We start from the raw sequence: 13,174 nt of genomic DNA on the forward strand, positions 1-13,174 counted from the left end.
AAGTGATTCCACTTAGGAGGTTGGAAAAACAGAGACAGGGAACAGGATACATCCTTGTATATCTAGCACACAACCCGCTCTAGCAGAGTTCCAGGCATGAATGTAGACAAAATTGTTTCACTGAATTCAGTCCCTGAGCCAGATAAACACTTCTCTGGTTAGTTAAATGTTTGACAGACTTTTAAGGTCATAGCCCTGGCAGTTGATGCTCTTGCATGTGTCTTGAACCAGGGAATTTTGTCTACCAGTTTCAAGGATCCAGAAGGTGTCAAATGGCCAAGGAGTCCAGATTAATAAGATCAGGAGAAGAACAATCATAGCCCTAAAGCGTGCCTCTATTCTGAAGTTGGGCCCCATGGGTGTGAAGAATTGAAATTCTTTGGCGTTGGTCATGATTATAGTGGGCAAAGCTGCAAAACGTAAGCCAATGTTTTCCTAATAGTATGTTGGGTGTATTTTGGAGATGTGACCAGAGTAGAGTAATTATGGCATCATTACCTCTGGGCTGCAGTTATCTTCTCCTCTTTGTTGCCTTGATCAATAACACCGAGCCATTTGTCATAGAGTTCAGATAAAAATATACTTCCGTGGATATTTCTAAGAAAATCCTTAGGGAGATAAAAAAAAAATATATATATATACATAAATATAAACTATAGAAAGTATGTATTGGAAATATTCCAGAGAAAATATGTAGTTAAAAAATTCAGTTCAGCCCCCACTTCCTTCACAGATACCCAAACTGGGACCCACGCAGAGTTCGGCTCTGACTCTCCATTGACTTGCACATGCAGGAGCAGGTGCTTGGATTTTCTCCCGCTAAAACTTAGAGGCATAAAAGCAGAGCTTAGCCTGTGGTGGAAATGAAGATAAAGCTCCCTTCTATCATCTGGAACTTATTTTGTGTGAGTGCTTTTTTTTTTGCAAAGTACCACAAACTGACAGGGTCTGGCTATAGACCATCCTAAATCCTATTAGCTTCCTGGACAGAAATACACATACCCATGTTGCTTGTTTTAGACAAGGTGCTAGCTCTTAACTCTAGCAAGAAAAGGCCTGAAACAATCAAAACACAAACAGGTGGGCTCTTGCACACATATTAGGAAAGAACTAGGTCTTCTCACTCGGGGTATGTGTGCTCCCTGGAAGAAAGCTACTCGCACAATTGCTTCATTCTTCCTTTTCTTAACTGTCTAAAAGTCGAGAGTCTAATGGCAGACTCACTGTGGTCCTGAGGATAGATTCATTTCTAGTTTAGGACAATTGTCCAGTTAGTTTGCCATGATATTATCAAGGCCAAGGTTGCAGAGTCTGATTCTCCACCAAGATCCGTCAACTTCAGGAAGAGAAAACTTTAGAAATGTCTAAGCACTCTCCCCACAAGTGCTCACCCTCTCCCTAGTCAGTGCTTATAACACGGAATCAGGAAAGAACCTCCTAACTCTTGCTAGAAAATCGATTCCATGTGTGCACCTTACAGAGGGCAACACTCATCTTGCTACCTAGTGTAGCATCATTCTTCTCCTGTCTCCTGATGCCTGTATGTATATTACTACTGGATATCACTATGGCCCCAGTGTAGGAGTGGTTACCTAAGTCATTTCTGGACCTTGCTATTGATCACATCTTCGAACATTAACGGGGGACAAGGGAAGACCATATGCGACTGACATTCTATGACTGTAGTAATTACTATGTTAACATAGGGTTGTTCAGAGCTGTTCATAAGTGCCAAGGTGGATGGATTAAATTCTTTCCCTGTTGTATTTCTTTTGGAAAGTTTGCCTTCATTAGGAGGGTGGTGAGGATGTTTTCATGGGTAAACTGTGTATGTATCGGTGTGTATTTTGAAATTTATTATCATGACTAATAGTCATTTCAGTATTAGTATTTTGCATGGAGTCTTTAGGAGTGAAGGTGGGGAGGGCGGTGTGTAGTGAAAACAGAAAGTATTTCTAACACATGGGGCTTTTAACTCCTAAAGTCGCTTCCTTAAATTTTAATTTTGTTAAGCGTTTTTCAGCTTGTCAGGTTCTTAATCTATTATGCCCATTATTGTTCTTGAGCAGGCTTGATGAAGGACTCCAGTCATAGCTTCAGTTACTCGTGTGTAGACACTGCTAGAACCTTCCCTACCTTTAAGACGGATGCGACCACATGAACAGATTCGCTGTATGGGTTCACTTTGACCCCAGAATTCAGTTTTTCCTTTAGGACATGGCAGGATTTTATATTGGCTGAGTTTCTGAATATGCCTTCTGTGAGGGGCCCTTTTTCATTAATAAAGGAAAGCATACCCTGTAGGAAGAAAAGAAAAGTATATGGCATTTCATATCCACAAACGCAGAGCACAAGCTTGCCTCCGTTTTGAAAGAGGAGGGGAATGTACTGGTACACTGTTTTAGAGCGGGAAGGACCAAAGTCAATTTAGATTATTTTTTTTTCAGTGTCTCTCTATATACTTTCTACCGAAATATCCATTTTACAGTCATACACTGAAACAATTTAAACAGTTCTTTTAATCAGATTTTCCTTTCCATTGAGTTTCCACTCTTAAATCAAACTTCTATGCTTCAAGGCCTTTGCGGAATCACCGTCTGTTTCCTACTTTACCATTCTTTTCTCATTATTCCCTTATGTAGATGCTCTTCCCCAAATATGGAAGTCTATTTAGCGAATACTCATTTCCCATTTGTTTATTTTTCTTTAAGTGACTCTATACTCCTTTCCTACTTGTTCTATTTCCTTCCCTCTTTTAAAGTCAGGCCCAGAAACTCTCTTCTCTTTCTCTGATTACCCTCCCTTCTCATGAGTCTTAAATTCTCTTTTGCTCTATCTTCATGTCCTCTCTCTGCTGTGTAGAATCTTAATAAGGGCTGGACTCAGGGAATAAAATGGATCTGAAGTCTATTATGCTACTTATCTATTGTGTGAGCTGGGGCACATACATCCTGTACTGAGGCTTTTCTGAATCGGTTAGGAAGTGTGGAGGATGATAATCCTAGCTAGCTCCTAAATTTGCTGTGATGCATGGACCTGGGGTAGTAGCTAGCAGGTAACAAAGTAGCTAATATGATACATTTCTTCTTAGCTAGCAGAACGTTCCCTACATCCCGTACAGTGCTTGCAGAGACACCGAATACTCAGTGAAGGTCCACACTGACAATTCACTACAGCAGTTTGAGATAACACAGGCCAAACTCTGTGGCTTTCATTTGACATATTCTGTTAGGATTAACAGATTCCTATTTGCCAGAGGATGAGTCCATGCTCATGTCAGATGTTTGCAGTTGTTAGACTGAGTAGACTCCACTGAAGGAGACTTGAGACTCATGTGAGTGCAGGAAGGCAATGAAGGGAGAGTGTGAAGATGAGGTGGACTCTCAGAGACTCACATACACAGAGTCCTTTTTGACTGATCTGAACAGGCTTCGTTGGGTCTTTGTGGAAACAAGACCCATGTGGAATGGATAAGAAAGACTTTTCCTGTTGTATTAGCCTCACGACTCTGCTGGACCTAAGTCAGATTCTGTTCCTTGAAATAACGGTAACAGAGCTTCTCAGCCAAAGCCAAGGGCTGTCTAATGACTTCTCCATTTGGGGATAGATTTGGATGAGGACACGTGGCCTCTCAGAGTTCCCCCTCCTCAGGAGGGCTGTAGAAGACCAAAAGGAGATGACCTACCAGAATTGGGAAGGGCAAGTTGTCTTTATCACACACATCCATGAGGGAAACTCCAAAGAGCTGTCCTGGCTTTGCGGAAGGTGGGGCTGTGCACTGGGTGTGCTGGGAAGTGCCGGAGCCCCACCAAAAGGCCCTGTCTCTGAAAAAATGGTTTTTCACAGTCTTCCGACCGGAGTCTAAAGAAGAAGAGAGAGTACTAGTAGTAGTAGTTGTTTTAATACGCTGAACCTTCTTTTTCCTTTTTTTTTTTTTTTTACACATTTTATTTATATTTTGACAGAGGGAGAGAGACAGCGAGAGAGGGAACACAAACAGGGGGAGGGGCAGAGGGAGAAGCAGGCTTCCCTCGGAGCAGGGAGGGAAGCCACCCAGGCGCCCCAGACTCATCTTAATTCCTGATGACTTGTATTTTCGTAAAGATTTCCTCAAAGCAATGTGGTAAGCATCATAAAACCAAGAAATGTCAGAAATATGGAGGGACTGATGATACGTGTCTCCAGGTTCTGAATCGAAAGTCTACCTTCTAAGGTGGACTGCTGCCAGGTAGCTGTGATTAGCTAGGCTCAAATCGTACTAGCTCTAGTCTCAGGGGCACTTCTCCTAGTCCTATTAATGGCTTTTTTTGGATTCCATCCATCATCTTATTTAGTCTTTACCACAATTCTAAGATTTAGACATTATTTTATCTACATTTTAGAGATCAATAAACTGATGCTGAGCCAAAAAACTGATCAAAGGTAATATAGCTGGTAAATGGGGGCACAGGAATTTACACTCTGGAGAGGTTTTTTGACATCAAGTCAAGTCCTTTTTTCTCAATGATGCCAGTTCTTTTCAACCTGTTTCAAAGGGCACTGGAATCCTGTGGTGCCTCAAGAGCCCCTGAGCCAAAAGAGGAGGGAGGGGAAGAAAGGCCCCTTGCTCTGGCTTCAACCAGAGCACATCTAATATACATAAATATATATATTATTGTTATATTTATATAGTATAAGTATCTAATTATATATTATATATATATATATAACTACATATATATGTATGGTGTTGTATATATATATATAGATATATAGCACCCATTTAAAATTTTGTTAGAAAAAATTCCCAAACACTGTAGCATACCATGATGAGTCCTAATGCCCTTATGATCTACACTAGAAACTTCTTGAAGTCAGACACCTCATCTTATCCTTTCTTTGGTCTCACAACAGTGTGGAACCTCCCTTGAACTGTGAGCCAGCCTTCGGAAGAAGGAGCCCATGGAAATCCTTGCCCTGGCGATGCTCTGGGCTCCAGAACAGCTGTGTCTAAGCATCTCCCATGACCCCTGGCAACCTTGCTGTCTGCTTCTCACTAAAGCCAATTAAATTACTCCCGGTACCTGCAGCCTTCTCGCTGTTACCACGACTCATTGAGTTCTCGCCCAAGAGGGAAGTGATGTCTTCTCCAAATATCCTGAGGCAATTTTCAATGAGAAATTGTACAAGACAAATCTGTAACACAAAAAGACAAGAATGGGGTGCTCTTTTCCATAGGGCATAGTTATAAATCGCATTTTCTATACAGACCTTGGATCTAAGAAAAAATGGGAAGGACTTCTCAGAAAAATTCAGAGTTGATAAAAATATGTAGAAACCAGGGGCGCCTGGGTGGCTCAGTCGGTTAAGCGTCTGCGTTCGGCTCAGGTCATGATACCAGGGTGCTGGGATCAGCCGTACATCAGGCTCCCTGCTCAGCGTGAAGCCTGCTTCTCCGTCTCCCACTCCCCCTGCTTGTGTTCCGTTTCTCGCTGTGTCTCTCTCAGTCAAGTAAATAAATAAAAGTTTAAAGAAAAAACAAAAAAACCCCAAAACACATAGAAACCAGAGTTCTCTCTGAAATAACTTAGAAAGAGTGATACTTTCCCGTGTACTTTGGATACACATTTTAAAATACTGCTCATCAGTGGGCTAAAGTTATAATGCGTGGCCTAGTTTAAGAGCTAACATTTTGGGATCAGTGGTTACATCTTTAAGCCTAGGATAAATTTCTGGGCCCCTCAGTTGGGCGTCTGACTCTTGATTTCGGCGCAGATCACGATGTCATGGTGGTGAGATCCAGCCGCACATGGAGCTAACTTTGGGCTCCGTGTTCAGCGGGGAATCGGCTTGGGCTTCTCCCTCTCCCTCTTCCTCTGCCCCTGCCCCACTCATGCTCTCTCTTTCCATCTCTTAAATAAATACATATCAAAAAATAAATAAAACTGGGATAATTTTCAAAGTAGCCTACCTTATTAAAGTTTACTTATTTTTTGTTTTTAAATTTTGTTTCCAGTTTTATTGAGCTGTAACTGATGTATAACATCTTATGAAACTTAATGAAGTATGAACAAAAACTTAAAACCATTTCTTAAATGAAGAAGTATCTTAAAGTTGGGAAGCAGGGATTTCGGTGCGGTTGTGAGGGAAAACCCACACAGCTGGAGAGAAAATGTATCTGTCTGTCTAACGTCAGTCCATTCTCACGCATTGCTTTGCCTCATACTGTCTCTCTTGGTGAGCTTGGGGAAAACCTGTCATCTTATTAGGATATTCTGGAATCTCTTGCTAGTTTCCGTATGATGTAGCAGAGGTGAAATAGTATCCGAGTACTTTTCTAGATGAGCCACAATTGGCAGAGGAAGGCCAATGTGTTTGGAGGCATGGGGGCTCATATTGCCCAAGCCACCCAGGATGTGCCAGTGATGACCAGAGGAGCTGGCTGTTGTCGCCATTGTGCAGTGAGGAAACCATGGCTTTGCCCAAGGTTACGAGTCCCTCAGGGATTAGGCTGAGAGTTGAACCTTGACTGGTGAAGCTCCAAAGCCCAGGTTCTTTTCTATCGTATCACACGACTCTTCTATCTCTTTTTTAGTCAGTCTAGGTTTAGTCTCCTGGAGCGGGAAGAAGTGACTCGACCACTCTGAGTTTCCCGTTTAACGACACCCCTTTCCAGACCCTGCCAGAGTAGCATAAAGAACTCTGCCATTCCACAGGGGCCTAATGAAAATGTGCACTTCACAAAGTTCCATCCGTCAGAGTTACTACTGCACATGTCCGGTTCAAAGTAGGGATTCTACCCCCTGGGGGACAAGAATGAGACCTCTCATTACCTTTTTTATCAAGTTGTCTTCCAATTCCAAGCTTTCGGAATCAGGTGGGTAAAGAACGCATGGGGCTATACAAACGGATAAATTATAAGCTTTCATCTGATTGGATGACGAATGTTGCTCAATGTTGTATAGCACTCCAAAAAGGTATCGCAAGAGAACAACATTTGCTCTTGGCAGCTGGGCTAAAAGCCTAAGGTCAGAAAAACACACTTTTAAATTAGGCAAGTGATTCCACTTAGGAGGTTGGAAAAACAGAGACAGGGAACAGGATACATCCTTGTATATCTAGCACACAACCCGCTCTAGCAGCGTTCCAGGCATGGATGTACACAAAATTGTTGCACTGAATTCAGTTCCTGAGCCAGATACACACTTGCCTGGTTGGTTAAATGTCTGACAGACTTTTAAGGTCATAGCCCTGGCAGTTGTTGCTCTTGATCTGTCTTGGACCAGGGAATTTTGTCTACCAGTTTCATGGATCCAGAAGGTGTAAAACGGCCAAGGAGTCCAGATTAATAAGATCAGGAGAAGAACAATAATAGCCCTAAAGTGTGCCTCTATTCTGAGCTGGCCCCCTTGGGCGTGAAGAATTGAAACTCTTTGGCGTTGGTCATGATTATAGTGGGCAAAGCTGCAAAATGTAAGCCAATGTTTTCCTCATAGTATGTTGGGTGTTATTTGGAGATGTGACCAGAGTAGAGTAATTATGCATCGTTACCTCCGGGCTGCCGTTATCATCTCCTCTTTGTTGCCTTGATCAATAACACCGAGCCATTTGTCATAGAGATCAGATAAAAATATACTTCCTTGGATATTTCTCAGAAAGTCCTTAGGGAGATAAAAAAAAAAACATGTGTATATATTATAGAAAATATGTATTGGAAATATTCTAGAGAAAATATGTAGTTAAAAAATTCAGTTCAGCCCCCACCTCCTTCACAGATACCCAAACTGGGACCCACACGGAGCTCGGCTCTGACTCTCCATTGACTTGCACACGCAGGAGCAGGTGCTTGGATTTTCTCCCGCTAAAACTTAGAGGCATAAAAGCAGAGCTTAGCCTGTGGTGGAAATGAAGATAAAGCTCCCTTGTATCATCTGGAACTTATTTTGTATGTGTGCTTTTTTTGCAAAGTACCACAAACTGACAGGGTCTGGCTATAGACCATCCTAAATCCTATTAGCTTTTTGGACAGAAATACACATACCCATGTTGCTTGTTTTAGGCACAGTGCTAGCTCTTAATTCTAGCAAGAAAAGGCCTGAAACAATCAAAACACAAACAGGTGGGCTCTTGCACACATATTAGGAAAGAACTAGGTCTTCTCACTCGGGGTATGCGTGCTCCCTGGAAGAAAGCTACTCTCACAATTGCTTCATTCTTCCTTTTCTTAACTGTCTAAAAGTCGAGAGTCTAATGGCAGACTCACTGTGGTCCTGAGGATAGATTCATTTCTAGTTTAGGACAATTGTCCAGTTAGTTTGCCATGATATTTTCAAGGCCAAGGTTGCAGAGTCTCATTCTCCACCAAGATCCGTCAACTTCAAGAAGAGAAAAGTTTAGAAATGTCTAAGCACTCTCCCCACAAGTGCTCACCCTCTTCCTAGTCGGTGCTTATAACACGGAATCAGGAAAGAACCTCCTAACTCTTGCTAGAAAATGGATTCCATGTGTACACCTTACAGAGGGCAACACTCATCTTGCTACCTAGTGTATTATCATTCCTCTCCTGTCTCCTGATGCCTATATGTATATTACTACTGGATATCACTATGACCGCAGTGTAGGAGTGGTTACCTAAGTCATTTCTGGACTTTGCTATTGATCACATCTTCGAACATTAACGGGGGACAAGGGAAGACCAAATGTGATTGAGATTCTACGACTGTAGTCATTACTACGTTAACATAGGGTTGTTCAGAGCTGTACATAAGTGCCAAGGTGGATGGATTAAATTCTTTCCCTGTTCTATTTCTTTTGGAAAGTTTGCCTTCATTAGGAGGGTGGTGAGGATGTTTGCATGGGTAAACTGTGTGTATGTATCGGTGCGTATTTTGAAATTTATTATCATGACTAGTAGTCATTTCAGTATTAGTATTTTGCATGGAGTCTTTAGGAGTGAAAGTGGGGAGGGCGGTGTGTAGTGAAAACAAAGTATTTCTAATACATGAGGCTTTTAACTCCTAAAGTAGCTTCGTTAAATTTTGATTTTCTCAAGGGTTTATTAGCTTGTCAGGTTCTTAATCTATTATGCCCTTTATGGTTCTTGAGGAGTCTTGTTGAAGGACTAAAGTGTGCCTCATAGCTTCAGTTACTCGTGTGTGGATAATGGTAGAACCTTCCCTACCTTTAAGACGGATGCGACCACATAAACAGATTCGCTGTACGGGTTCACTTTGACCCCAGAATTTAGTTTCTCCTTTAGGACCATGCAGGATTTTATATTGGCTGATTTGCTGAATATGCCTTCTGTGAGGGGCCCTTTTTGATTAATAAAGGAAAGCATATCCTGTAGGAAGAAAAGAAAAGTATATGGCATCTCATATCCACAAACGCAGAGCACAAGCTTGCCTGCATTTTGAAAGAGCACGGGAATATAATGGTACACTGTTTTAGAGTGGGAAGGAGTAAAGTCAATTTAGATTGGTTTCTTTTTTTCAGTGTCTTTCTATATAGTTTTCACCCAAATATCCATTTTACAATCATACAGTGAAACAGTTTAAAAACTTCTTTTAATCAGATTTTCCTGTCCACTGAGTTTCCACTTTTAAATCAAACTTCTCCGCTTCAAGGCCTTTGGGGAATCACGGTCTGTTTCCTAATTTAGCATTTCTTTCTCATTATTCCCTACATAGATGCTCTTCCCCAAGTATGGAAGTCTATTTAGGGAATACTCATTTCCCATTTGTTTATTTCTCTTTAAGTGACTGTATACTCCTTTCCTACTTGTTCTATTTCCTTCCCTCTTTTAAAGTCAGGCTCAGAAACTCTCTTCTCCTTCTCTGATTACCCTCCCTTCTCATGAGTCTTTCATTGTCTTTTGCTGTAACTTCATGTCCTTTCCCTGCTGTGTAGAAACTTAATAAGGGCTGGACTCAGGGAATCCAATGGATCTGAAGTCTATTATGCTACTTATCTATTGTGTGAGCTGGGGCACATGCATCCTGTACTGAGGCTTTTCTGATTCCTTTAGGCAGTGCGGAGGATGATAATCCTAGCTAGCCCCTAAATTTCCTGTGATGCAAGGACCTGGGGTAGTAGCTAGCAGGTAACATGCTAGCTAAAATGATACATTTCTTCATAGCTAGCAGAACGTTCCCTACATCCCGCACAGTGCTTGCAGAGACACCGAATACTCAGTGAAGGTCCACAATGACAATTCACTACAGCAGTTTGAGATAACACAGGCCAAACTCTGTGGCTTTCATTTGACATACTCTGTTAGGATTAACAGATTCCTATTTGCCAGAGGATGAGTCTATGCTTGTGTCAGATGTTTGCAGTTGTTAGACTGAGTAGACTCCGCTGAAGGAGACTTGAGACTCATGTGAGTGCAGGAAGGCAATGAAGGGAGAGTGTGAAGATGAGGTGGACTCTCAGAGACTCACATACACAGAGTCCATTTTGACTGATCTGAATAAGCCTCGGTGGGTCTTTGTGAAAACAAGACCCAGGTGGAATGGACAAGAATGTCTTTTCCTGTTGTATTTGCCTCATGACTCTGCTGGAACTAAGTCAGATTCTGTTCCTTGAAATAACAGTAACAGAGCTTCTCAGCCAAAACCAGGGGCTGTCTAATGACTACTCCATTTGAGGATAGATTTGGATGAGGACACGTGGCCTCTCAGAGTGTTCCCTCCTCAGGAGGGCTATAGAAGACCAAAGGAGATGACCTACCAGAATTGGGAAGGGAAGGTTGTCTTTATAACACATATCCATGAGCGAAACTCCAAAGAGCTGTACTGGCTTTGCGGAAGGTGGGGCTGTGCACTGGGTGTGCCTGCAAGTGCTGCAACCCCGACAAAAGGCCCTGGCTCTGAAAGAACGGCTTGTCACAGTCTTAGGGCCGGAGTCTAAGGAAGAAGAGAGAGTACTAGTAGTAGTTGTTGTTTAATACGCTGAGCCTTCATTTTCCTTTTTTTTTTTTTTTTACAGATTTTATTTACATTTTGACAGAGGGAGAGAGACAGCGAGAGAGGGAACACAAGCAGGGGGAGGGGCAGAGGGAGAAGCAGGCTTCCCTCGGAGCTGGGATCCCGTTGCGGGGCTCGATCCCAGGACCCCGGGATCAGGACCTGAGCTGAAGGCAGACGCTTAATGACTGAGCCACCCAGGCGCCCCAGACTCATCTTAATTCCTGATGACTTGTATTTTCCTAAAGATTTCCTCAAAGCAATGTGGTAAGCATCATAAAACCAAGAAATGTCAGAAATATGGAGGGATTGATGATACGTGTCTCCAGGTTCTGAATCAAAAGTCTACCTTCTACGGTGGACTGCTGCCAGGTAGCTGTGATTAGCTAGGCTCAAATCGTACTAGCTCTAGTCTCAGGGGCACTATTCCTAGTCCTATTAATGGCTTTTTGTGGATTCCATCCATCATCTTATTTAGTGTTTACCACAATTCTAATATTTAGACATTATTTTTATCCACATTTTAGAGATGTATAAACTGATGCAGAGCTGGAATAACTGGCGAAAGATAATATAGCTGGTAAATGGGGCACAGGACTTTACACTCTGGAGAGGTTTTTTGACATCAAGTCAAGTCCTTTTTTCTCAATGATGCCAGTTCTTTTCAACCCGCTTCAAAGGGCACTGGAATCCTGTGGTGCCTCAAGAGCCCCTGAGTCAAAAGAGGAGGGAGTGGAAGAAAGGCCCCTTGCTCTGGCTTCAACCAGAGCACATCTTATATACATAAATATATATATATCTTGATTACATATTTATATAGTATAAGTATCTAATTATATATATATAACTATATATATATGTATGATGTTATACCCATTTAGAATTTTGTTAGAAAAAATTCCCAAACACTGTAGCATACCATGATGAGTCCTAATGCCCTTATGATCTACACTAGAAACTTCTTGAAGTCAGACACCTCATCTTATCCTTTCTTTGGTCTCACAACAGTGTGGAACCTCCCTTGACCTGTGAGCCAGCCTTCGGAAGAAGGAGCCCATGGAAATCCTTGCCCTGGCGATGCTCTGGGCTCCAGAACAGCTCTGTCTAAGCATCTCCCATGACCCCTGGCAACCTTGCTGTCTGCTTCTCACTAAAGCCAATTAAATTACTCCCGGTACCTGCAGCCTTCTCGCTGTTACCACGACTCATTGAGTTCTCGCCCAAGAGGGAAGTGATGTCTTCTCCAAATATCCTGAGGCAATTTTCAATGAGAAATTGTACAAGACAAATCTGTAACACAAAAAGACAAGAATGGGGTGCTCTTTTCCATAGGGCATAGTTATAAATCACATTTTCTATACAGACCTTGGATCTAAGAAAAAATGGGAAGGACTTCTCAGAAAACTTCAGAGTTGATAAAAATATGTAGAAACCAGGGGCGCCTGGGTGGCTCAGTCGGTTAAGCGTCTGCGTTCGGCTCAGGTCATAATCCCAGGGTGCTGGGATCAGCCCTACATCGGGCTCCCTGCTCAGCGGGAAGCCTGCTTCTCCCTCTCCCACTCCCCCTGCTTGTGTTCCCTCTCTCGCTGTGACTCTCTCAGTCAAGTAAATAAATAAAAGTTAAAAAAAAAAAAAAAACAAAAAAACAGAAACACATAGAAACCAGAGTTCTCTCAGTAATAACTTAGAAAGAGTGATACTTTCCCGTGTACTTTGGGTACACATTTTAAAATACTGCCCATCCGTGGGCTAAAGTTATAATGCGTGGCCTACTTTAAGAGCTAACATTTTGGGATCAGTGGTTACGTCTTTAAGACTAGGATAAATTTCGTGGCCCCTCTGTTGGGCGTCTGACTCTTGATTTCGGCGCAGATCACGATCTCATGGTGGTGAGATCCAGCCCCACATGGAGCCAACTTTGGGCTCCGTGCTCAGCGGGGAATGGGCTTGGGCTTCTCCCTCTCCCTCTCCCTCTTCTTCTGCCCCTGCCCCGCTCACGCTCTCTCTTTCCCTCTCTCAAATAAATACATATCAAAATATAAATAAAACAAGGATAATTTTCAAAGTAGCCTACCTTATTAAAGTTTACTTATTTTTTGCTTTTAAATTTTGTTTCCAGTTTTACTGAGCTGTAACTGATGTATACCATCTTATGAAACTTTATAAAGTATGAACGACAACTTAAGAAAACCATTTCTTAAATGAAGAAGTATCATAAAGTTGGGAAG

At 42.2% G+C, this 13,174-nt stretch overlaps 1 protein-coding gene across 1 annotated transcript; it reads right to left on the reverse strand.

Annotated features, from left to right (window-relative positions):
- Window positions 1-7,158: 7,158 nt before the first annotated feature.
- LOC135363380 (rho GTPase-activating protein 20-like) lies at window positions 7,159-12,212 on the reverse strand. The gene is made up of 4 exons (XM_064583935.1): window positions 12,125-12,212; window positions 10,711-10,886; window positions 9,161-9,322; window positions 7,159-7,640 (listed from the first exon to the last, which is right to left on the reverse strand). The coding sequence occupies exons 1-4, from the start codon at window positions 12,153-12,155 to the stop codon at window positions 7,527-7,529; spliced, it is 483 nt and encodes a 160-aa protein (XP_064440005.1). The 5' UTR covers window positions 12,156-12,212; the 3' UTR covers window positions 7,159-7,526.
- Window positions 12,213-13,174: the final 962 nt, after the last annotated feature.

The sequence above is a fragment of the Mirounga angustirostris genome, unplaced genomic scaffold (genome assembly GCF_029215605.1).
Source record: "Mirounga angustirostris isolate CCGP_5_RB_7025 unplaced genomic scaffold, mMirAng1.0.hap1 SCAF_148, whole genome shotgun sequence".
Lineage (NCBI taxonomy): Eukaryota > Metazoa > Chordata > Mammalia > Carnivora > Phocidae > Mirounga > Mirounga angustirostris.

Coding starts and splice junctions, on each gene's coding strand:
- LOC135363380 (XM_064583935.1), bottom strand. CDS start 12,155: ATGAGTCGTGGTAACAGCGAGAAGGCTGCAG. Junction 9,323..10,710: donor ACCTTCCCTTCCCAATTCTG/GTAGGTCATCTC, acceptor TTCTTCCTACAG/GATATGCTTTCCTTTATTAA. Junction 7,641..9,160: donor TGGTCGCATCCGTCTTAAAG/GTAGGGAAGGTT, acceptor TATCTCCCTAAG/GACTTTCTGAGAAATATCCA.